This window comes from Trichomycterus rosablanca, chromosome 2 (genome assembly GCF_030014385.1).
Source record: "Trichomycterus rosablanca isolate fTriRos1 chromosome 2, fTriRos1.hap1, whole genome shotgun sequence".
Lineage (NCBI taxonomy): Eukaryota > Metazoa > Chordata > Actinopteri > Siluriformes > Trichomycteridae > Trichomycterus > Trichomycterus rosablanca.
This window is the reverse complement of record NC_085989.1, coordinates 4739347-4764177: the sequence shown is the minus strand read 5'-3', so window position 1 is coordinate 4764177 and position 24831 is coordinate 4739347. Positions and strand designations below refer to the sequence as shown.

The 24831-nt window shown below is 41.4% G+C and overlaps 1 protein-coding gene across 1 annotated transcript in view; it reads left to right on the top strand.

Moving 5' to 3' along the window:
- adgrb2 (adhesion G protein-coupled receptor B2) overlaps window positions 1–24599 on the top strand; it is a 327164-nt gene extending 302565 nt beyond the window's left edge. The window contains exons 28-31 of the mRNA XM_063010315.1: window positions 2348–3069; window positions 9093–9128; window positions 11640–11753; window positions 23766–24599. Coding sequence (XP_062866385.1) covers window positions 2348–3069; window positions 9093–9128; window positions 11640–11753; window positions 23766–23948 — 1055 coding nt within the window. The 3' untranslated portion in view covers window positions 23949–24599. The remainder of the gene's footprint in view (window positions 1–2347; window positions 3070–9092; window positions 9129–11639; window positions 11754–23765) is intronic.
- Window positions 24600–24831: the final 232 nt, after the last annotated feature.

The window sequence follows — 24831 nt, the reverse complement described above, 5'->3', positions numbered from 1 at the left end:
GAAGGGATATAGACGACATTTCATTATTGAGAGAGTGATAATGATGTGAGGTCATCTGTCAGTGAGTTGAAGTGAAGGTAAAAATGACATTCAGCCTGGCAATGCAAAAATACAAAATCAAAAGCATGTCAGATATTTAGTTCACTACAGTGGGGATTGGGACACAGCCGTAGAAGCTTGTAAGCTTAGGGCTTTATTGTATACCGGACAGTAAAGCGTGCAAACGTATATGATTGGCTGTGTCTAAAAAAGGAAGGCTGGACAGGGATTTACCTCCTTACAGGGACACAGATTAAACTGATAGGTAATTATGTTACCCCTGAATATGAGGAGACGTGGATAACGACTTGGTCAGTTGCACAACAGATACAGCTGCACGTTTCCCAAAGAGGGAAGCCTGAATAGGGATTGCTTAGCTCATACTGTCTGGTCAAGACGCTGGCACGAGAGGCGAAAGAACTTCCTTTAATAATCCTTCAGAATCCACCAGTTGAAAGCCTCCGGCCTCCTCGGCCAGCCTGGGTGTTATCCAATCAGCAGAGGTCACTGGAGTGGACACGACAATTAAGTACAGTCAACATTGGCCTTCCCTTCATGAATCTCAATCTGTGATTGGCAGACACATGCATATGTGTTCTGTCTAAAATCTAAGGATGGGAGCAGGGTATGACTCATGGCCATGCGTCTGTACATATGGTCCATCTGTTCTAATTAAAATCAGTGGCGGTGTTTTTGACAGATGCCAAGAACGTCTGTGTGAACCCTCTTGACTTGAGGCAGTAACAGTACCACTTATTCCCTATGTTTAATCTTTGTAGGGTGAAGCTCATGTTTAATAAGTACTTTAATCTACTTCTATCATAAGTTGTTGAATCGTTTTGCATGCTAATGCATTTTTGTTTTCACCCCATCGACCCTGAATTCCTCATGACCTGACACGTGTTCCTTGGTCACCCTGTCATTATATTCTACTGCGAGCTCATCCCCGTATATGAGAACTCTATCGTCCCTGTTCTTTAGTCTTTACTCTTCTTATCGCTTAAATATGAGCATCTAGATCAACATACAACTTACAGTCCAATTCATTAAACTGCTGTACAGCCGACTGATATGAGCTTGCTGCTTGTGCTTTTTATGGGACTGAATTATTTTAACACATACACTCAAATTCAAGTATGTGGACATCTGACCATGTTATACATCCAGTTTTTTGGGACTTTCTTTTTAAAACATTTGTGGCTTAGACTTATGGGTACAGTAAACGTTATGGGTTCTGTTAGTTTATTAAGACCCAGTGTTTTTTATTTGACAAATAAGTATGAACAGATGTTTTTAAAAAGGATAATGAAAACTATCTGTTACTTTTATTTATTTCCTCTTCTGTTTCCTCTTTTTTTTTGTCTTTTGGTTCTTCTGGTCTTTTTGTGTACTCAACCATTTCTTACATTTTTTTTATTTCTTTATTTCTTTATTGATTAATTTATTTCCTTCTTTCTTTTTTCATTACTTTCTTTCTTTGTCTTTCTTTCCTTCATTTTTTCTGCATTTCTTTCTTTCTTTTGTCCATCTTTCTTTATTTTTTATTTATTTCCTTTTTTCTTTTTTTTATTTATTTATTTATTTATTTCTGCATTTCTTTCTCTCTCTCTTTTCTTCTTTCTTTCTGCATTTCTTTTTGCCTACTTTTCTTTCTTTATTTTTGTCTTTTTCTTTTTTCATTTCTTTCTTTCTTTCTTTTGTTCTTTATTTCTTACTGCACTTTTTTCCTATATTTCTTTCTGCATTCATTTCTTTCTTTTGTTCTTTCTTTTGCATGTTTCCTTTCTGCTTTTCTTTCTTAATTTTTGTCCTTTTTCCTTTCTTTTTTTTTCTTTCTTTATTTCTTTCCTTCATTCTTTTTTCATTTCTTTCTTTTTTATTTATTTCTTCCTTTCTGTGTTTATTTTCTTTTTTTCTTTCTCTCTCTCTCTCTCTTTCTTTATTGATTTCTTTATTTCCTTCATTCTTTTTTCATTACTTTCTTTCTTTTGTTCTTTCTTTTTGCATGTCCTCCTTTCTGCTTTTCTTTCTTTTTTCTGTTTGTCTGTCTTGCTTTCTCTATTTATTTCTTTTTTTCTTTCTTACTTTCTTTCTTTCTTTCCTTCTTTCTTTCTTTTTTCACTTTCTTTCTTTCTTTCACTTTCTCTTTTCTGTTTTTATTTCTTTTTTCACTTTCTTACTTTCTTTCTTTCTTTCTTTCTTTCACTTTCTTTTTTCTGTCTTTCTTTCTTCTTTCTTTCTTTCTTTCTTTTTTTCTTTCTTTCTGCATTTTTCTTCTTTCTTTTCCTTTCTTCTTTGACAACTTTAGTCATCTTTAAGGAGGTGAACACCTGTAACCCAGCCAGCATCACGGGCACACTGTCACGGATCTCCCTGGATGACGAGGACGACCCCAAGCTAGCTACCCATCAAGAAGGTCTCAACTTCAGCAGCCTGCCTGGCAACATCCCAACTCCCAATCTACTGGCACAGGTTCCAAATCTGAGCACCTTGAATGAGCTGAGCGAGACGCCCCTGAAGAAGGAGATCAATGTGGAGCAGCAGGGTCAGCGACAGCGCTCAGCACCTGTCTACCTTTGCACCGAGAGTGGACTCGGCTGGGCCAGACCTCCTACTCTTACCACGGATACAGCAGGCACCGGAGGGGGTGGCGAGGGAGACTATATGGTGCTGCCAAGGCGGACTGTTAGTCTTAAACCCACTACAATAAAAGAAGAGGAAAAACCTCTCAATATCAGTGTGGATGATCCACCTTTCCCTCCACCCCCCTCTCCCATGGCCCTTCACCCGGCCGAGAGCGAGCCTTATCCAGTGGACTTTCCCACTGTGGACCATGTTGGCACAAGTCTCAATCGATCCTATGGTGTGCTTAAGCAGGTGCCCGGCCTTGCCAATGCCCACACGCTGCAGGTAAAACCAAGTCGGCCATCCATCAGGCAGATCTTTACGTCAAGCAAGGCGGAACGCACCAGGACTCTTCCCCGCAACCTGGGCAGCACCAGTGCAAACCTCTCAGCCAGCTCCCTCGAAGTAAGTGACATTTATTTTCAGTAACTTTCCCTCGGCTCCCTGCTGTAAACTTGCTCCATTAAAATTGGGACAAGGTCATCTGTGCTGTAATTACAGGGGCGATGTTGGCACCAGCTGGTTGCATTATCCAAAAATATGTGTCCACTAATGTACCAAACATTATAGGCAGCATAGTGATACAGCAGGGAGTGTAGGTGCCACATAACTCTATTAAACCTGGTTCAATCCTCTCAACTGGTTGTCGCTATGCTGTCATGAGTTTGTCAGGGGTCCCCTTCAGGTTGGATGGATGGATGGATGGAAGGATAAATTGATGGATGGATGAAAGGATGGATGCATGGAAACATGGATGGATAGATAGATAAATGGATGGATAGATAGATGGCTGGATAAATGGATGGATGGATGGATGGATGGATGGATAGATGGATGGATGGATAGATAGATGGATGGATAAAAGGATGGATGGATGAAAGGATGGATGGATAGATGGATATATGGATGGATGCATGGCTGGATAAATGGATGGATGAATGGATGGATGGATGAAATTCAAGAATATGTCACACAAACTACCAGGTACTCCACTTTCCTCCAACCGCCTCCAAGGAACAGTCACAAGGTGAATTTGCCACACTTGTGTGTATGGGTAAGTGTGTATGTCACCCTGTGATTAATTGCTGTCCTGTTCAGGATGGGTTCCTGCCTTGCATTCAGTCTTTCCAGGTGTTGTAGACCCACCCTAACTCTGACCAGGAAAGAAATGAATAAACAAATTAATTAATTCATTAACGCTGCATTTATTCAGCAGATAGCAAGTAAGCCAGAGCCAGACCAGTTCGAGATAATGTCCTGCAGAACAGCATGCACCTTCTATTAAGCGAAAATAGAGACAAACCTTTGCGTCAGGTGCTGTAATGGAAGTGCCACTAGACTAAATTGCCACCAATCGACCATAAACAAGTGCAGAATAGCTGTAGGAGGAACATCCAGAGCCGCCACTGTACAATTCATTCCACTGTTGTGACTCCACAAATGAATGGAGTCAGGTTTTAGAACGTGGGTTTAGACACCTGAACACAATATGTTGGATAGCCAGTCTGGTAGAAGCATCATGTAAATGCTACTTGTTTGTACAGGAATGCTGCACAATAAAACATCTAAAAATGTGGTCAATAAAATACATACAGAACCAGTTCCAAAAAAATGGGACAGCAGGAAAAATATAAATAAAAAATGGACAGCAATGATTTGCAAATTCTTTTTTACTAATATTTAGTAGTATATATAGTAGTATAGTAGTATATATATATATGAAGTGAATTACACTGATTATCTCTTCATCACGGCACCTGTTATTAAGCAACAAGTGAACATTTTATCCTCAAAGTTGATGTTAGATGCAGGAAAAATGGGCGAGCGTAAAGACAAGGACCAAATTGTGATGGCTAGACGACTGGGTCACAGCATCTCCAAAACTGCAGCTCTTGTGGGGTGTTTCTGGTCTGCAGTGGTCAGTATCTATCAAAAGTGATCCAAGGAAGGAACAGTGGTAAACCAGCGACAGGGTCATTGATGCACGTGGGGAGCGAAGGCTGGCCCATGTGACCCGGAAACTTTTTGAAGACCCCTCATAGTTTAAAGGGTTTCATCTAAAGGGATAGAATATATACAGTATATATAAAGTGACTGGTGGTAAAGCTGCTGAGCTCTTCTGTACATTCTGTTTAACTGCCAGTGCTTGTCTATTGACATTTCAGGCATTTTATTCAATTGTAAGCAACATGGGGACTCAGATATTACAGGACGTCCACACACACTTGCCCATATAGTATATGTATTTGTGTGTATGGGTGATTCTATAATTAACTTCAATCATAGAAGGGGGCAGATAGAGGACAGTGATGCTAGGTTGCTGTAGGTGTGTAGGTGCTGTACTGCTTCATTAAAGCTTTACAGGGGTGCTGCTCATATAGGAAGGTGGTTGCAGGTTAATTAAGGAAACTCTGATTCATTGTTACACACACACACACAAACACACACACACACTTTCATTTCTTGGAGCTAGTTAATTTAATTACAGAGGATCCTACACAGGGAGAAAAAGGAAGAGAAATTGAAGAGCTTGTGCTTTCTGTGCTGCTCTGGTATTTGCATTATTGGTGATGATTAAATAATTTAATTACCAATTTCTTTTATTTTATTTATCATCATACTTTATTAATCTATTTATCCATTAATACAGGCATCTACAGTATCTATCCAGCCACAAGGCCACACACCAACCCAACTATTCATCCATCCATCCACCTACCCTCCTATTCATGTCCATCATTCAATCATGTGTTCATTGTAATCCATCTATACATTACAGCCAGAAGTATGTGGACACATGAACAAGACACAGACATAGGACATCCCATTCAACATTCCTACTTTGCAGCTACAAGAGACCTTGATGTTACCAAACTATCTCTACAAACTTTGCTTTCTGGAACAGTGAGACAGTGTCTCCAAGCTATATATATATATATATACTGTATGTATATGTAAAGTAATTAACCACCTCGGTTCGAATCTCAACTCTGCCGCCGATCGACTTGGCACCATCTAGCGGGAAAAATTGGCAGTGTCTGCAGCAGACAATAATTGGCCACCATGCCTGCTGGGTGGGATGAACGGACTAAGTGGGTGGGATGACTGGACTAAATGGGTGGGATGACCGGACTAAATGGGTGGGGTCTTCAAATGCTGTGTAAGGACCCTTGTTAGCAGATAGAGGTGCCTGTGCAGAAAGCATGGGTGAAAAGAAGGTGTCCGCTAAGGACTTCTCACGGGTCGGAGGGGGCTTGAGCAGAAAATATACCCTCCTTAAATGCAATCAGGGATCCCCAGCAGTGGAAGACAGATTGACTACGCTAAAATCAGGAAACAGGGAGAAAATGCATAATGTGTTGCATTACGTTTAAGCAATGCATTTATTTATTTATAATTTTTGGCTGTTTTATAGATCAACTACAAAACAACCTCTACAGGTGTAATGACTTAAAATTATCTAACATCCAGAGAACCCAGAGGATTCACTTTTACCTCCTTCACAGTTGAACCTGATGTAGCCTAGTGGGTAGAGCGTTGGGCTATGAACTGGAAGATTGGTGGTTCAAATCCAGGCTCTGCTATGCAGCCACTGTTGGGTCCTTGAGCAAGGCCCTTAACCCTGTCTGATCCATGGGCGCCGTACGATGGCCCTGACCCTGCGCTCTGACCCCAGCTTCCAAACAAGCTGGGATATGCGAAGAAAGAATTTCATTGTACTGTACAACTGTATATGACAGCTATATGCGTCCAGCCTTGCAAATTCATACAGCAAATGTATAATTATTACAATATAATAATACAGCTTTTAATAATAAATCAGCTTTTAATGTATAAAAATGATAAATAAAACAATTCCTTTTGTTTTTAAATGAGGATTTTTGCAATAAGTATGTTTGTAAAAAGGCAGCACTCATTAGCTTCGCATCTACCCTGATGCTTCAGCCGTTTTGAAATGCAAGACTTGTCCTGTCCGCTGTAGACATCATTTCAATTCTGGTGCACGCAGGAAGGTTCCTCACCCTCCAAGATAAGTGTGTTTAAACAGCTCCACAAAAGATTTTCCCAGGTTATGAAGAACAAATATCTGAGCACAGTATGAACGTAATCCTCATCCAGGGCTCGACTCCTCACGCCGCCTCTTATTCACAGTGTTGCAAATTGAAATCTTTACAGAAATGATTTGTTTGCTCTGGTTCATTAAGTTCCTCTCATTTGTCACTGAGATTAATGAAGTGTTCTTATTTAAGTGTTTGCATTTCATTAGTGCCAGCTTCTCTCTTAAGTAAGGATGCTTCAATTGATTTCAGGCAACCGGTTCAATTAAACTGTATATTTCACTGCGATAGTGTAGAGAAAATAAGATGAAGTTTTTAATTTGGTCAGAACATGACATGTTGACGATCACCTTCGACATTTACAGGGTCATTCTTCCAACTGGTCCGAGAATGCATTGATGTGCTTTCAAGAGTCGTGATGTATATACAGTATTTGTCCCATCCTATATTACAGAACTGCTGAATCATCAGTTCTGATCATCAGAATGTTTTCATTACTGCACATAACTGCACATCCCTAATTCAGTCATCGATAAAAAAGTACACTTTATATATACACAAATGTATGTAAATCACTGAAGCTTGTTGGACATCCTGTTTAAAAACTCACTCACTCACTTTCTTAACCGCTTATCCAATCAGGGTCGCAGGGAAGGGGGGTGCTGGAGCCTTTCCCAGCTTTTCAATGAGCACAAGGCACACAGTAACACCCTTGACACTTCAGTGTCTCCAGTTAACCTGACTGCATGTTTTTGGTCTGTGGGAGGAAACCGGAGCACCCGGAGGAAACCCACGCAGACATGGGGAGAACATGCAAACTCCGCACAGAAAGGACCCGGACCGCCCGACCTGGGGATCGAACCCAGAACCTTCTTGCTGTGAGGCGACAGTGCTACCCACTTAGCCACCATGGCGCCCTGTTTCAAAACTGTAAGCATTAATATTTATTAGTATGAAAATGAATGACCCCTCATTGTATAAATCCACAAGATTTTAGGTTATGTCAGTCTAAATTTGGGTCTTTTTAGGCAGAAACATTTTTAAGGTCAGGCACTGATGTTGGACCAGAATGCCTGCCTCATCGTGTCTGTCCAAAAACCTACTGATCTCTCTACATAGACGTATTGTACATCACCCTACGCTGCCGAGAAGACAAAGCTGTGCAAATTGTTGGGTACCTTTACAATGCTGCGTAATGAGGTGCCTTATTTTGACACTACAGTATAAACTGAATAAATAATGAGGGAGCGTCTGCTGCCTCCTTAGCTGTGAAGGCAATCCCAGCATTCAGTGCGGCACAACTTTTCTCACAAAAAAATAATAAAATAAGGAGGATGAATACGGAGCAACTAACTGAGTTCTTTTCAAATGTAAATAAATTCTCATAGATTTTTTAATTGTATAAAGGTGCACAAGTGTCATTTATTTGCAAATTTGGGTTTGTCAGCGGGTTGTGCCCCCTCATCCCATTGGTTTGAATGGCCTGAGGCTAACTGTGTTAGCTAAGTAAAAGAAAACTGTGGTGGCATAATCGCCGTAATCACTGTCTAAGTAGTGTCTGAATAATCTGCCATATGAGTTTGATGTCTTATTAGAATCCTTTCTACTGAGGCAGCCACCCAGGTAGGCATTAGACAGCAAGGCAGCTCACTAGGTTTTTGAACAGACCCATAGTCAATGTTCCAATTCATTCTAAAGCTAGTCAATGAGGTTGTAGTCAGGGTTCTGTGCAAACCACTAAGTTCTCTTTACACACAAAAACAGTTTATCTACCTGTTGGTAGTGTGTGTGGGTTAAACGAATGAACTTGACAATTAGATGGAGCGTTCAAACAATTCTGACCTTATAGTGTAAGTCTTGCATTAATGTTAATATTCTCCTTTATTATTTTTGTTTCCATAGCAACAGTAAATTTATAGGCAATTATGGGGGGTTGCAGTTAACCCAAAATCAACCCAAATCAACCCAAATTCCGACAGACAGACCCAAACATCTTGTGGAAAGCCTGTATAAAACAGAAGGCTGTTACAGCTTGTGTTTTGGACTGGATGCCCAACAAGCTCATAATTATGTGTTTACACTTTTTCAGCCATATACTGTTTATTTTTTGGTGCATGTGTTAACAAACCAAAGAGCCTTTGTATTTTTCTGAGGCTTTTTGAAGTAGAAGAACCATCCAAAGAAAAAAGGAACCCTTTTTAAACCCTAAACCCCTTCTGGCAGGTTGTAGACCAACATGAAAAAGCATATCTTCAAATTTAGTGCTCAGTATCCGTCGGCACCAAAGTGGGTCTGAACTGCATTTTCAGTTGTTTGCTGCTTGGCTGCTGTGGTTGATCATTTCTTCTTTCCACCTCCCACCTTCCCCAGAAGAAAAGAGTACGGTACTCTGAGCTGGACTTTGAGGTAAGACCTTGTCCCTTCTGTCCCCCAGCCCACTGTTTTTCCTTCAGTTTGCTTTGGCTGACTAATGCCTGACTTGACGGCATTGATGCTTCGATGTTTGTTCCCCCAGTAGAGTCGTCCAGTGTTTCATCAGCCTTGCTTTCCAAATTACGTGCAATATTCTGAATTGATGGTGACATTACAAATGTCAAGAAATTTAACTGGGAGTACAACTGGAAGAAACCTGTAAGATTTGGGATTGTGGAATTTGGCGAGGCTGGTGAAACGCTGGACCGTGGCTGTGCGATCGGTGCAAGAATGTGCTCGCAGAAAGCCTGGAAAATGACCACACTTTGGAATCCAGCAAACCTCCAGTCAACATCACAACATTTTTCATTTTAATAAACCTATAGTTGCAAGAAAAAGTTTGTTTTTAGAGCACCGACATGAACAACGATTGGCTGTTACTCACACAGGGTGGGAGCCGGACGGGGATTTCTCATAACTGATGCAATTACGACCTCTGCTGGCTGATTGATGGCCTGCACAGAGACGGGGGATAATGTGATCAGGGTGTGTCTCTCCATACACAAAGCTGATTTGCATATGAACTCACCTCGTGCAGGTGAAAAGATGCGGTCGGCTACTGCACACGTGTCGGAGGGGGCGTGTGTCAGTAGAGAGAAATAATGCAGTTGGGTAATTAGATACACTAAAGTCAGGAGAAAAAGGGGAGAAAATACATTAAACAAAAAAAATTACAAAATACAAAATTACAATTACTACTTTTTATTTTTTACTGACATTGTGGGCTTTTAAACAAAAGTAAATCCTATTAAGGAACACTGCTTTTTAAAAACTGCTAAAGCACAGTTTCGACTGCATTCGGTGCAAAGTAAAATTGATAAAAATAGCAAAAAAATCCTAAAAGCGGGCCGCTCAGGTGGCGCAGCGGTAAAAACACATGCTGGAACCAGAGCTGGGATCTCAAATACATCATAGGGGTATGATAGGGGTGGGATATTAAAGCCAGATAGGTTCTCTCTCATAACTAATGCAATTACGACCTCTGCTGGCTGTTTGATGATGCCTGCACAGAGATGGGAAAAGAGTGCTGTCAGGGTGTGTCTCTCCACACACAGTGCTGAGCTGCACTGCACTCGTCAAAGTGTAGGTGACAAGATGCATACGGCATGCTGCTTACGTGTCGGAGAGGGCGTGGTTAGCTTCGTTCTCCTCAATCAGAGCGGGGATCAGCATTGGTGAAGAGGAAGCATGAAGCAATCGAACAATTGGATGCGCTAAAAGGGAGAAAAAGGGGAGAAAATGCATAAAAACGAAATATAAAAATAAATAAAAAATCCTAAAAGTAAAGTTTGTGCGATGTCTAAATAATGAGACACATACTGAGCATGTGCAAACAAAGGAGAATTGTGCAATAAATATGATTTCACTTAAAAGGAGGGTAAAAATAACTTAACAAATGCACATTTTGCACCTAATTTAGTCTCCCAAAACCAGGTGTAAAGCAGCTACAGCAGTGTTCATACCATTGGTTACCAGGTCCCTATTTCTACTTTAATTTGAGTCATTTTGTTAACCACAGATGTAGGTTGGGTTATTTTATTGCTGGTTTATGGCTTTAAATTATGAGATCCAGGTTCGAATCCCATTTAACATGAGACATGACATTGGTTATGTCTGAGAAGGGGAGTGGCTGAGGCCCTGCGATGGATTGGCATCCTGTCCTACCAGGATAAAGAGGTTGATTAAAATTAGTTTTTAATGTTTGTAGCAGTTGTCTGTGTTAACTGACAACAGTTTTCCAAAGCTCTTATGGTTATTTTTTTATGTTTTTTTTTTTAATAAAATGCTCTAAAATTCCTCTGCACAGTTAAGCAAAACTTGACAGACAGTATTAAACCATCCAGTGATTTTTTTTTCTTGCAACTAATATTCACCAAATAGTTTTGAGCCAGTTGCTGGAGATTTGCTTTTCATTATGGAGGCTTCGTCTGAAGTGAAGGTATGTTACTAACAGTCCCAACCGCTTTTATTCATTTGCTTCGTAATTTCATTACATATTCCATCCTGGTCAGCAGTGCATGAGGGGAAAAAACAGTCCCCCAAAAACATGCCACTCTACCCCCTGGTAATAAGTTACCAGTAAGAGCACACAATGACAAGCTTAATTGGACTTGGTCTTCCCAGTAAAACTCGACCCACATGGAGCTAAATTTTGTGCCAAACCACATCTAATTAAATCGGGACGTGGGGGGAAACAAACCGTCCCCCTGTAGAGAATGCTGCTGACCAGTGGAACCCCGCTGCGCCCCCGCTTTCACTGCCATTTGCACCGTCACCGCTTTGGAGGCTCCAAACTCCCGAAGGGAATCTTTTAATGGGTGTGAAATCATAGCAGCCACCCTCCTCCCGGCCTTCCAGTCTGTCTCCTCACCACCCCTTCTGTTCCCTGCATTTTTTATTCTGTTTATTTTTGTTTTGTTGTTGTTTTTCTTACCTTCCTTCCAGAAAGTGATGCACACTCGCAAGAGACACTCAGAGCTCTACCATGAACTCAACCACTCCACCAAGTTCCACACCATAGATAGGTATAGCAGGGATTCTTCCAAAACCAAGTCCAAGGTAAGAGTCTGAACAGCAAGGGTTTCGGGGGGGCAATTCTGCACTAATCACACCGGACTGTTGAGTCTCACAGCACTTTGAGCAGCACAACTGAACTCTGAGCAGCACAACTGAAAAACATCTGTTACTCTGGGCAGTTGTAGCCTACCGGTTAAGGCACTGGACTAGTAATCGAAAGGTCACTGGTTCAAGCCCTATCACTGCCAGGTTGCCACTGTTGGGCCCTTGAGCAAGGCCCTTAACCTTCACTCGCTTAGACAATATACTGTCACAATGCTGTAAGTCGCTTTGGATAAAAGCGTCTGCTAAAAACAAATGCTCATAAACTAGAGTGACCTGTATGTGATCTCACAAGACTTTGAAGTATGTCTGTGGGAAAAATTAGTATAACTGGGCACTGATGTTGGTCAACAAAGACACAATTGATGTTCCAGTTAATTCCAGAGCTGTTCAGTGGAGCTGAGGTCAGGGCTCCGTGTTGGACACTGGAGTTAAACCAAGCTTTTCTTTATGTCATTATAGAGCTTGCTTTGTGCACTGAACAGAAAAGGGCCTTCCCTAACCTGTTGCTGCAAAGATGGAAGCGTTTACTTTCCTGTATATAATTAAATTAGTAATTATTGTGGATGCAAGACATTAATTCAAAATTAAATTGTCAAAAGTAGGGCTTAAACCAACAACCTTAAGGTCACTAGTCCAGTCCTGTAACTACAGTTAAGTGCCCAAAAAATCAAACAGTGTGTAGTCAATATAGCTTCAGATACCTGTGACAACCTACCAGGACCTTATTGAGTCACTCCCAGCTTGTCTAGCTGCTGTCCGTGCTGTACACACCGGTTACCCTGGATATTACCTGGTGGTCATAATAATGTGACTCCACTGTGTAAATGATAATGGAGATCAGTATGTGACTCTCGGTGCATGATACGGATCTCCATATGAACCCACCTAGTACAGGTGAAAAAAGCATGTGTTGGAGAGGATGTGTGTTAGTCATGGTTCTCCTCGGTCAGGAGTGGAGGTCTGCAGCAGTAGAGGAACCAAAATGCAATCGAGTAATTAGATACAACTAGATTGGAAACTAAATTAGGAAAAAATGCCTTAAAAATGCTAAACTAACACTTTTTTGCATTTACGCCTTATAAAAATCCCATGTTTATGACTTTTCCTCTAGCATGTTCACCAGCGCTGCCTCCTGTCGTCCCTAGCAAGAGTTTCTTCCTCGTTTGTGTTCAGACCGTTGAATTATTGATTATCAGTTGCTAAGGAAAGCCAAGCCGCACACGCACGTTCATACTCTGCTTTCCAGAGGGCTTTTAATCATTAAGATTTCAAAACAATTCCCCATTCACAGCTTTGCACTTTCGCAGTGGAACATTCGGTGCCACTCGCCACATGTGGACTCATATTTAATTTGTGCCATGCTGCTGCACCCTGTCTGGTTCCAGGCTGCCGCCCACGGTTCACATTCGAGTTGTGGAGAAAATGTGTGATGCCAGATTTAAGTAAAAGCACAAAAGTGCACGCTCATGAAATAAAGGAGTGAAAAATGCATTCATGCATATTTAATATTGCACATACACTATGTGGCCAAAAGTATGTAGACACCTGTCCTAGTTTCAGTTTCAACACAATATTGCTATCAACTACGCAAAATAAACGATGTACTTGGGGAATTGGGAAGACCCTCTTCTTTTCCAGCATAATCGGGCCCCTGTGCATAAAAGAACATCCATAAAGGCATGACGAGGTTGGAATGGAGAACCTCCAGTGACCTGAACAAAGCTATAAACCAACCAAATTAAACAACTTTGGGATCAATTGCAATGAGCCAGGCCTTATGATAAAACTCGAGTGCTTGATCTTAACAATGCTCTTGCTCTCCTACTGGATGAAAACAAATCTTCACAGACACACTCCGAAATCTTGTGAAAATCCTTCCCAGAGGGGTTGAGGCTTTTACTGGTGCACCAAGGATGCTGCTCTGTATTGATGCATATGGTTCCTTTCGAAAACATGCAGTGTTCCACTGGCACAGGACCCTCTGTGACCATGACCAGAATGAACCAATTGGTAAAAACTACTAAATGAAATGATGTGTTCCAATTAGGTAGTCACAGAAAAACTGAACAGAACATTTAGAGATGCATGTCATGTAAACTTTTGACTTCAGCTGTTCAGATGTTGACCAGGTTGCTTCCAGAAAATAATCGGACACGATTTGTAATCTCTCAGACAGCCGACTCTGACAGTGCAGTAATTACAGCTATAATGGTGGCTGAGAAAGTGCAGAGAATAAAGATTATGTTTTGGTAATTGCTGTAATAACCCAGACTCCAAGCCTCATGACAGCCGGTAATTTTGATCTCATCTTCAGTCAGAAGGTTGATGGTTTTTTTATAATTTCTCAGAACACTTTCATTTACATTTGCTGCATTTAGCAAATGCTTCTGACTGCGTAAGGGCCTTGCTCAGGGGCCCAACAATGGCAACTTGGAAATGATGGGGCTTGAATTGACAACCTTCTGATCTCTAGTCCAGTATCTTAACCACTGACCAAAATAAAGCGGTTGATTAAAATATTAAAGAAATGCAAATGTAATTAAACACAGATATAAAGCTGCATACAGTGAGTGTACCAATTAATAGCAATCATGTCTGTCTAGACGCCCGGCCAGCTGATAGCACTGTTGAGATACGAACCCGGGTTTTGGTGGTGGTGGGCTAGTATTATTCATGCTACAACATAATTCTAGCATGACCATGTGATATAATAAAGTGATATACTGCAATTTACCTTATTAATTAATTGCAAAATTATGTGGCCATCACTTTTTAATGGGTAAATTAAACTATTTTAGCCATAATTGCATAATTGTGCCTAAATTTAGGCATACAGCCAAATACATCCTCCCCAAATAAATGAATAAATAAATAAAGCTGCTGAAAAACCATCATAGCTGTTTGCAGTCAAGCAAGCTTCAACAGCAATATCATCCTGACATAAACATCACCATGTTTATGTGTATATTTGTATATTTTAAAATATAAAACTGGACTTTGGGAACTACAAATGACCGAAAAGGTTGTCGATGTCTCATTTTCAGGAGCAATTATTTTCCTGTGACATTGTCAGTACCTGGTTATGCCAGTTTTAAGATGCAGCGCTCAAGTTGTAGTACTATAAAATACTCATAGCATTTAATATTGTCTCTCATAACATCCTTTTATTTCACTCAGTTTTATTCCCCAGTGGTTAATCTTTTAAATCAAGCTGTTCGTAGCATAATCAAGCCATTAATTGGCTAATTGATTTGCCTCATTAACACAGTTTCGAATGATGCCCGTGCCCTCCATAGTTTGAGGCCGGCGCCTTTTTGTTTCTCACAAATTATCCGTTAAATGATGGTTTCTTACCAGCCAGCTTGAGCAGCAGAGTCGACAGTCCATCAGCTGTCTTAATGAGGAAGCTGAAAGGAAGTGGACCAAGAGGAAGAGCATGCCAAGAGGAAGCCAGTGCACAGCGCTAATGCAAGGCTTTGTGTTAATGAAGATGTAAGGTGTTAAGCAGAGAGAGATGTTTACTGAATCCATTGGACGATCCCTGTTGGTCCACATGTTTTACATTCTACATGCTCTTTGTGATTAGCTCGACTTCTCTAGGCTCTTAAGGGCTTTTGTGTTTTCTTGCCAAATCAAATTGACTTTCTTCATGCTGTTTACAAGACACACTGTCTTGAAGTAATGTTACAGGCTCTAGAACCCTAAACCCCTAATGAGCAATCCGAGGTCAAGAGCGGCAAGGAAAACCTGCCTAAATATTCCAGGAAGAAACCTTGAGAGGAACCAGACTAAACAGGACCTCATCCTCCTTGAGTGGCCTTCAGGAAAAATTGGTTGAATCGGAATTAGGTTAAATAAACAGATACTAGGGCGGCACGGTGGGTAGCATTGTCACCTCACAGCAAGAAGGTCCTGTGTTCGATCCCCAGGCAAGGCGGTCCGGGTCCTTTCTGTGCGGTGTTTGCATGTTCTCCCTGTGTCTGTGAGGGTTTCCCCTGGGAGCTCTGGTTTCCTCTCACAGTCCAAAAACATGCAGTCAGGTTAATTGGAGACACTGAATTGCCCAATAGGTGAATGGGTGTGTGTGTATGTGTGTCTGTCCTGCGATGGACTGGCGCCCCGTCCAGGGTGTTACTGTGTACCTTACACCCATTAAAAATCTGGGACAGGCTCACACACACACACACCCTAATTGGATAAGTGGTTAAGAAAGTGAGTGGGGGAGTAAAGAGATACTAGATGGTACTAGAGATTCTTGGGTGGGGCAGCGACCTGTTACACTAGCTCACCACTGGGGTTTAAATCTTAGCTGTGCTACTGGTCGCCGGGGGGTCTACACAGACATCAAATGGAGTAATGGGAAGGTTAAATTTAGTATAGATTTTAGTATAGAATGTCTGGAGTAAAAAGTACAGAGATGAGGAACATGTCTGTCGTTAAGCTGTTGTAAGATGTTGTATACAGATAAGAAACAACAGTTACCACAGAATGGTTTACACCCGAGCTTTAGAGGAAGCGCTGAAACTGTATCGTGACTAGAGCAGTTTAAAGGGAGGCCCACAGTTCTGTTCTTCGTTCTTTACCTAATACAGTGCAGTAGGAACCCGCGATCATGCTTATAAATTCTCCAACCCAGTCAACTTGAGTTTTTGACACTGTGAGTGCAGTCAATGCTAATTTCCATCCAGCAGGAGCAGCATCGTTGGCATGGCGGCCTCAATACTATGGGTTCAGCTTCAGCGGGTTGAAAGGTTCACAAAGTTGAAAAGGTTCCCTTGCATGTATTTAAATGTTCTGCTACTTGTTTGACTTCTTTATGACTTTTAGACCATTGCAAAGCAGTCTGTTGCACAAGTCCACCCCCGCTGACATCTCGAGCTCTCGAGTTCGAATCCGTTGTGTCTGTGTCTGTGGGAGAGAAAGGTCAAACAGGTTCATAAGTGCTGGTTGGTTGAGGCGCCTGTACAAGAGATGGTTGATTAGCGACCGCGTGTGTCAGAGGGAGTGTAATCGTCTGCGGTTCTCCTCGGTCATGGGTCGGGGTCGGTCAGCAGCAGCAGGAGACTCTACAATCAGGGACTTGATTACATTTAGAGGAAATGAGGGAAAACTGTGATTTTTTATTATTTTATTTATGCATTTTCTCCCTTTGTTTTCCAAATTAGTGGAGCCAATTAGTCTTCCACTGCTGGGGACCCTGATTGCGTCTGAGGAGGGTATATTTGCGTGGCAACAAGCTCCCTTCAACCCATACACAGTCTTTCAAACCCTTCCTTTCTGCCCAATTGCCCATAGACTAGTCTTGCGAGAGTCTCCACTTCTGTGCAGGCACCTCAGACCCCACCCAGATGCAGTCTTTCAACCCCTTCCTTTTTGCCCAATTGCCTTTTTGCCCAATCGCCCATAGGCCAGTCTCACTGAAGTCTTCACTTCTGTGCAGGCACCTAACCAGGGTCCTTATACAGTGTTGAAGACCCCACCCTCTTTTTTTAGTCTGGTCTTTCCCCACCTAGCAGACTGGTGGACAGTTTTGTCTGCTGCAGGCACTACCCAGCTGACCGGTAGCGGAGAATTCAGAATCTCAGTGCTGGTGCTCTAGTGGAATATCCTGCTGCAAGCAGGATGTGACCAGCGGGTCTTTACACCTGGGTAAACTATGCACATGTGCCCAGCCATCCACTGGATTTTGGAGAAAATGGGATTTATATACGTACTATCATAGCATCAGTGTCCAGTTCAGAAGCTTTCTTGCCCATTGAGGGTGCTTTTGTTGCTGGACTTTGTTGTCTGGCCACAACATCTCACCTCATCATCAGTATTTAAATGATCTGCAATGGGGCCATAAGAGCTCCTCTGTTGGTCTGTACCAGACGCCAGTGCTAGTTCATGTCCTCTGGCCACCCAACAACCTGTCTGAGGTTTGTGGTTTGTCCATTCAGTGACCACTGTCAGTAGTCACTGTCTGTTGGTCTGTACCAGCTGCCAATTCTTTTATGTCCTCTGACCACCCAACAACCTGTCAGTGGTTTGTGGTAGCACCCACAAGCACCCCTTGACTTCAGAGATACTTCAATCAAGTCAACTGGCCATGACGGTTTGGCTCTTATCGAAGTCCCTCAAATCTTTATGCTGAGTTCAGAATCCCAGCACTGGTGTGCTAGTGGCAAGTGCCGCTGTGCCACCTGGGAGCCCACAAACAATGATTTTGTGGAAGGTTACAATGCTTAGGTGTCCAGTGGTGTCCTCCTATCAGGATGTGACCAGCAGGTCTTTTCACCTGGTGCCACCTCTTCCCTGGGTAAAACTATGCACATGTGCCCAGCCATCCACATGATCTTGGAAAAAATGGGATTCATATACCATGATACCATCAGTGTCCAGTTCAGAAGCTTTCTTGCCCATTGAAGGTGCCTTTGTTGATGGGCCTTTGTTGTCTGGCCACAACATCTAACCTCATCATCAGTATTTAAATGATCTCCGATGGGGCCATAGTAGCTCCTCTGTTGGTCTGTACAAGACGCCAGTGCTTTCATGTCCTCTGGTCACCCAACAACCTGTCGGCAGTTTGTGGTTTGTCCATTCAGAGACCACTGCCAGTGGGTGGCACCCACAAGCACCCCTTGACTTCAGAGATACTTCAATCAAGTCAACTTGCCATAACGGTTTGGCTTTTATTAGAGCCCCTTAAGGTGTTTATGCTGATCAGATCTGCTGCATTGAACATGTGAACTATGAGGAACCACCATCAGCTCAACGTTTAACAGTCCTCATCAGTGTCCATTTTTCTAAGTTTGTTTATTGTACGTCTGTCGCACAAAGTGTTTGGTTTCACCCTGCACGTCCTCCACCACAGTCTGACGATTGTCTGACAGTCAGCAGACCCCAGGGCTTCAAACCAAGAGCAGCTAGAACTGTTCTCCTCCACAGAGCTGCTGCTCTGCCCTGCCTCTGTAAGTCTAGATCTCACAACGACTCCCTGAGCTTTCTTTCCCGACATGCTGAATGCTCGTGATTGCTCGTTTTTTCTTCTCTGTGCTATTTTAAAACTATAATGTGCTTTCTTTTGTCGCATGTTCTTCGCCCGTGACCTCTCTCCCCTCAGGGTCCTATGGAGATCCAGAGCTGTGCTCGCTCTCATGTTTCTGTAGCATTTTTACCCTGTTCTCTTGCTTAGCTACACACTTTCTGCTCTTTTTGCCGTCGAGATAGAACTACTAACGATGATCTGAGCATTGCGGGGCACATCGGTGGGTGGAAAGCAGTAAAATAAAACAAGCAAAAAGAGAAAATAAAATGTGGTGGATTTAGACTATATGGTCTAAAGTACTGTATATGGACACCTAATGATGGGCTTCTTAGAAAACATATTTTAAAGCCATTAAAGGCCATTATTGCGCAATCTGAAAAGAGTCTCTATGGGAATTTGAGCCTTTTCAGTCAAAAGAGCATTTGGGAACTTGGACACCGAAACAGATGGACTACAGTCAGTAATTGTAGAACTACAAATTGTAGATCAGCCATAACATTAAAACCACCTCCTGGTTTCTACTCTCACTGTCCATTTTATCAGCTCCACTTACCATATAGAAGCACTTTGTAGTTCTACAATTACTGACTGTAGTCCATTTGTTTCTCTGCATGCTTTGTTAGCCCCCTTTCATGCTGTTCTTCAATGGTCAGGACCCCCACAGAGCAGGTATTATTTAGGTGGTGGATCATTCTCAGCACTGCAGTGACACTGACATGGTGGTGGTGTGTTAGTGTGTGTTGTGCTGGTATGAGTGGATTGGACACAGCAGCGCTAATTGAGTTTTTAAACACCTCACTGTCCCTGCTGGACTGAGAATAGTCCACCAACCAAAAACATCCAGCCAACAGCACCCAGTGAGCAGCATCCTGTGACCACTGATGAAGGTCTAGAAGATGATCAACTCAAACAGCAGCAATAGATAAGCGATCGTCTCTGACTTTACATCTACAAGGTGGACCAACTAGGTAGGAGTGTCTGATAGAGTGGACAGTGAGTGGACACGGTATTTAAAAACTCCAGCAGCGCTGCTGTGTCTGATCTACTCATACCAGCACAACACACACTAACACACCACCACCATGTCAGTGTCACTGTGGTGCTGAGAATCATCCACCACCTAAATCATACCTGCTCTGTGGTGGTCCTGTGGGGGTCCTGACCATTGAAGAACAGCATGAAAGGGGGCTAACAAAGCATGCAGAGAAACAGATGGACTACAGTCAGTAATTGTAGAACTACAAAGTGCTCCTATATGGTAAGTGGAGCTGATAAAATGGACAGTGAGTGTAGAAACAAGGAGGTGGTTTTAATGTTATGGCTGATCATGGTGGGAATAAGAAGAAGAGCATTTGGGAACTGGCTTACAATCAATGTTCCAGTTCATCCTAAAGGTGTTTATTCATTCCTCCATTCCTCCATTTATATCTCGCCAAATGTATTATTGAACCTTGCTGGTAAAAAGTACCTTGTAAAAAGAAGAATGTTCTAGAATATTCTAGTAAAAAGAAAATAGGCAGAACTCATAGAAATCTGCTAAATCAGTTCCACTAAGATAGACTCTCTGCACATCCTACTATTCTTTAAAGCCTTTTCCGCCTCCACTGTCACTCCTTCTGATCACTTCATCTCCAGCAGCAGCGTGCCGGCAGACTTGATGTCCAAACCGGTTCATCTGTGCTGCAGGAAACCAGCATGGAGTCTGTACTTCCATACTGTGCACAGTGCTGTATTTTTTAACTGACTAAGAAAGATATGAATAGGGTTTCTCAGCTGAGCTAAAAAAAAAATAGCACTGTTCTTGTGAATGTCATTCCCTTTCTGTATCCTCCTTTTTATCGCAAGAGAGGAAAATGCAACGGAGCGTTTCGCCTGCCGGAGGTGAAAAGAACTCCCCGAGTCGGTAGAAAAGAACTGTCAGGATGAGAAATTTTGGATGGGAAGAGTCACGAGGTACAGGCGAAGAGAGAAATGAGAGTGAGTGAAGCTAAAGGAAGTGCTGATAAACACCATGATCCTGTAAGCATCTCCCCAGGATGCTCAGGCTGTCAGGCTTCACTCTCATATTAACAGATCCTCAGTGTAACAAAATGTTCCCTCCCCAAAATTTAGCAGTCAAACTGGTGCCCGGTTTTTGCTTTTTGTAATAGTACTGCCAATTGTCTCGTCATTATAGTTGCTGCTGCCCCCTGGTGGATAAATAGTTGTTTTTATTAACACAATTAGATGTTTAGCATTGTTTAATGGGTGTTAATGTATTCTAGTAAAATACTAAGAATGATAAAGCATAATTTTTTTTATATCATTTTAGGGTTGCAGCAGCTTAGCTGGACTAATGGACTAGTTTAATCTAGTTAATCTGTATCACATTAATCTGCATAGCACCTTAATCTGTATATTATGTCTATAGCACTCCCATCTATATATCATAGATGTTTATAGTACATTTAATAATATATTCACTTGTATATCTTGTTCATACCACTGCCCGTATTCTGTAAATAATGTATATCATAGATATTGTACATCCTGCACTTGCTGCTTATTGCACTTCTGGTTAGATGCCAAACTGCATTTCGTTGCCTTGTACTTGTACATGTGTAATGACAATAAAGTTGAATCTAATCTAATCAGAAGGTTACTGGTTCAAGCCCCATCAGTACCAGGTTTTCACTGTTAATACCTTCAAATTTGGTTGCTTATTTGGTCCCAAATCCATCAATCAAAGCTGCTTTATTTGAAGCCCATGTTTTATGTCTATTGCTTTAATTTACAGTTTTTCTCAGCAAGCTAGACATAAGACAGTGTCTGTACAGCACTTCAGAGGTCAAGTGTATCACATGTGTATCGCAAATGGGATCAATAGATGGAGTATAAAGTGACTCGGTTGTTAATATCCCCCAATAAATTGCAACAGTTATTACTGTTAAAGAAGTTAGGAAATAGAATAGGACCCAAATTTGAGCCTTGTGGTACACCTATTATAGTATTTATGCATGTTTTATCATTTCTATTCTGGTTTAAAATGTGACTGATTATTTGTATCAGGTATTGAATGGGGAATTTTATGGAACAGTCAAATCCATCAAACCAATGAAGAGAAAGAAAACAAGTATGCAACCACTTTTGTGATCGCATATATTCACTTCAAACTGAGACATTATGCCTTTTGACTTGGCACTTATAAATGTAAAAAGCCTAAGAAGTACATCTTTATCGAGGATTAAGTTAGTGTGCAAGTTACTGAAGTTCCTCCACACCGAATTTATCAAGCCATATCTTTATGGACCTTGCTTTGAGTAAGCAGAGGGGCCGAAGTCAAGCTGAAACAGTAATACTTCTCCAAGTAGAATTTGCTCTACATACTTTCTTCTCTTTTATCTTTTTTAATTTATTATATCAATGAAATGAAAAAATAATAAATAAATATTAATAAGTACAAACAGCTTCTAGGTTTAATAACTCAGCAGCTTAATGTAGCATATTCAGATGAAATGGTCTTGAAAATGCAGGTTTTGAAAACACACACCTAGAAAAGCAGATGCATTGTTATATTATTATTATATTATTATAAATGTGCTACATATTGGGTGATTATGTTCTATTATAGACGACGCCACAGAGCTGTGGCACTTTTGAAAAATGAATATAATTTAAAGCATGAAGCACAGAGACGCAGTGCTTTGGCAGGAAGGATGCAAATCCCTCTTCCATACTAAACCAAATTTAGCCTGGTCTCGCAGGGCCAGCTACTCTCAGTGAGATTTGAGGTCTGGCTGAATCACCGAAAGATTTGGTCTCTTACAGATGAGAAGGCCTGGGTGCGAAGGAAGATTCTAATTTATGCCAAATGTGTTTGGTAGGGTTAAGGTCAGGGCTCTTTGCAGGCCAGTAAAGTTTCTCCATACTGAACATATAAATTGGGTTTAAAAAATTGGGTTAAAAAGTGAAATATATAAGAATATACACCAATCAGCCATAACATTAAAACCACCTCCTTGTTTCTACACTCACTGTCCATTTTATCAGCTCCACTTAGCATATAGAAGCACTTTGTAGTTCTACAATTACTGACTGTAGTCCATCTGTTTCTCTACATACTTTTTTAAACCTGCTTTCACCCTGTTCTTCAATGGTCAGGACCCCCACAGGACCACCACAGAGCAGGTATTATTTGGGTGATGGATCATTCTCAGCACTGCAGTGACACTAACATGGTGGTGGTGTGTTGGTGTGTGTTGTGCTGGTATGAGTGGATCAGACACAGCAATGCTGATGGAGTTTTTAAACATCTCACTGTCACTGCTGGACTGAGAATAGTCCACCACCCAAAAATATCCAGCCAACAGTGCCCTGTGGGCAGCGTCCTGTGACCACTGATGAAGGTCTAGTGTCACTGCAGTGCTGAGAATGATCCACCACCCAAATAATACCTACTCTGTGGGGTCCTGACCATTGAAGAACAGCATAAAAGGGGGCTAACAAAGCATGCAGATAAACAGATGGACTACAGTCAGTAATTGTAGAACTACAAAGTGCTTCTATATGGTAAGTGGAGCTGATAAAATGGACAGTGTGTGTAGAAACAAGGAGGTGGTTTTAATGTTATGGCTGATCAGTGTATACTGTATATCATTTTACTTTGCCACTAAAATAGAAGCCAGGTCATATATAAGAGCTAAACAAAAGAGTGTTTAGTTAGTCGATATTCAATACTAGATTTAATTTTGTATTAGTTTTTGTCTTCACTTACCAACTGTTTTCTTTTAATATATATATACATATATAGTCATCATTTTGCACTATATTTTCACTATATTCGAATGTAATCAGACACAATTGACAGATTTACAGTTTGTAATAGACTGGGTTGTTAGGCCCTATTTTACTATTTTGATATTTTTGTGTGTGTTTATGTGCAGATGCAGGATAAATCAGCGGCGGATGACCAGCGATCCTGGGACAGCTTTAAAACAATGACACCCAAACAATCTTCTGGTTCTGGACAGAACACGGACCGAGTGGAGCTGCATAGTAAAGCCTGGGACGCTTCCACCCCAAACACCCCCGACACTTCAGACGGAGACTTCCAGACTGAAGTGTGAGAGAGGGGGGATAAAAAAGCTCTCACATAGATGTACTTATCAACTGAGTGACTTTAACCAAGAGAGGATCTATAAAATGATTCACTTATTTGCTGAGATCAGAATTAAAAATGAAAAAGAGACGTCTATATTTTCTCACAGACAATTTCACTGAAGGAACCGGGGCTCAGAGCGTATAACGGGCAGAATTTTTAACTAACTGTTTCTTGAAATGTACTGATTTTAGTCCGGAGAGGATTCTCTTTCACACGTTTGATGATTTGGATATTTCGAGTACAAAAAAAAGAAGAAACAACAATATTTCTGCACCATCTTTTTTATAGATAATTAAAAAACGGCCCTCATTTCCATGTTTCACACACTTGACCGATACCGGATGGTTTTGTTTCTCCTTTATGTTCTGTCTTTCCTAATGGATGCCTCAAGTGCTGGTTTCTTTAGTTCGTTCGAATGGTTGGTTGGTTTCATTTTGAGGAGGGGAAACGGGAACATGTAACTGATTAATATGATGTCCCATCATCTGCTATCTGTTACCCTGGATTCGAACCTCCGTTGTTACTTTTTTTTGCACTTTTATTTAGATTTTGTTATGTTTTTGTTGATTCATTTGCTTACAATGGAAGATAAAAAGATGAAGTTTTGTGAAAGTTGTGTTTCTGCGTCTGTCTGAATGTTTTCTACGGTTAAAGCTTCGGTTTAACAGTGAATAAGGGATCTGCAGGAGCAGCTCTGGTTATTAATCATATAAGATGATGAAGAGATCCTGAAGAGCCTGTAATAATGCTGGTAAGTGCTTTAGTGTGGACACGTCAGACATCACATGCTACACATGATACCAAGTTTATGCTGAACCAAACAGCACAGACCAGCACAAGCTGGTTCC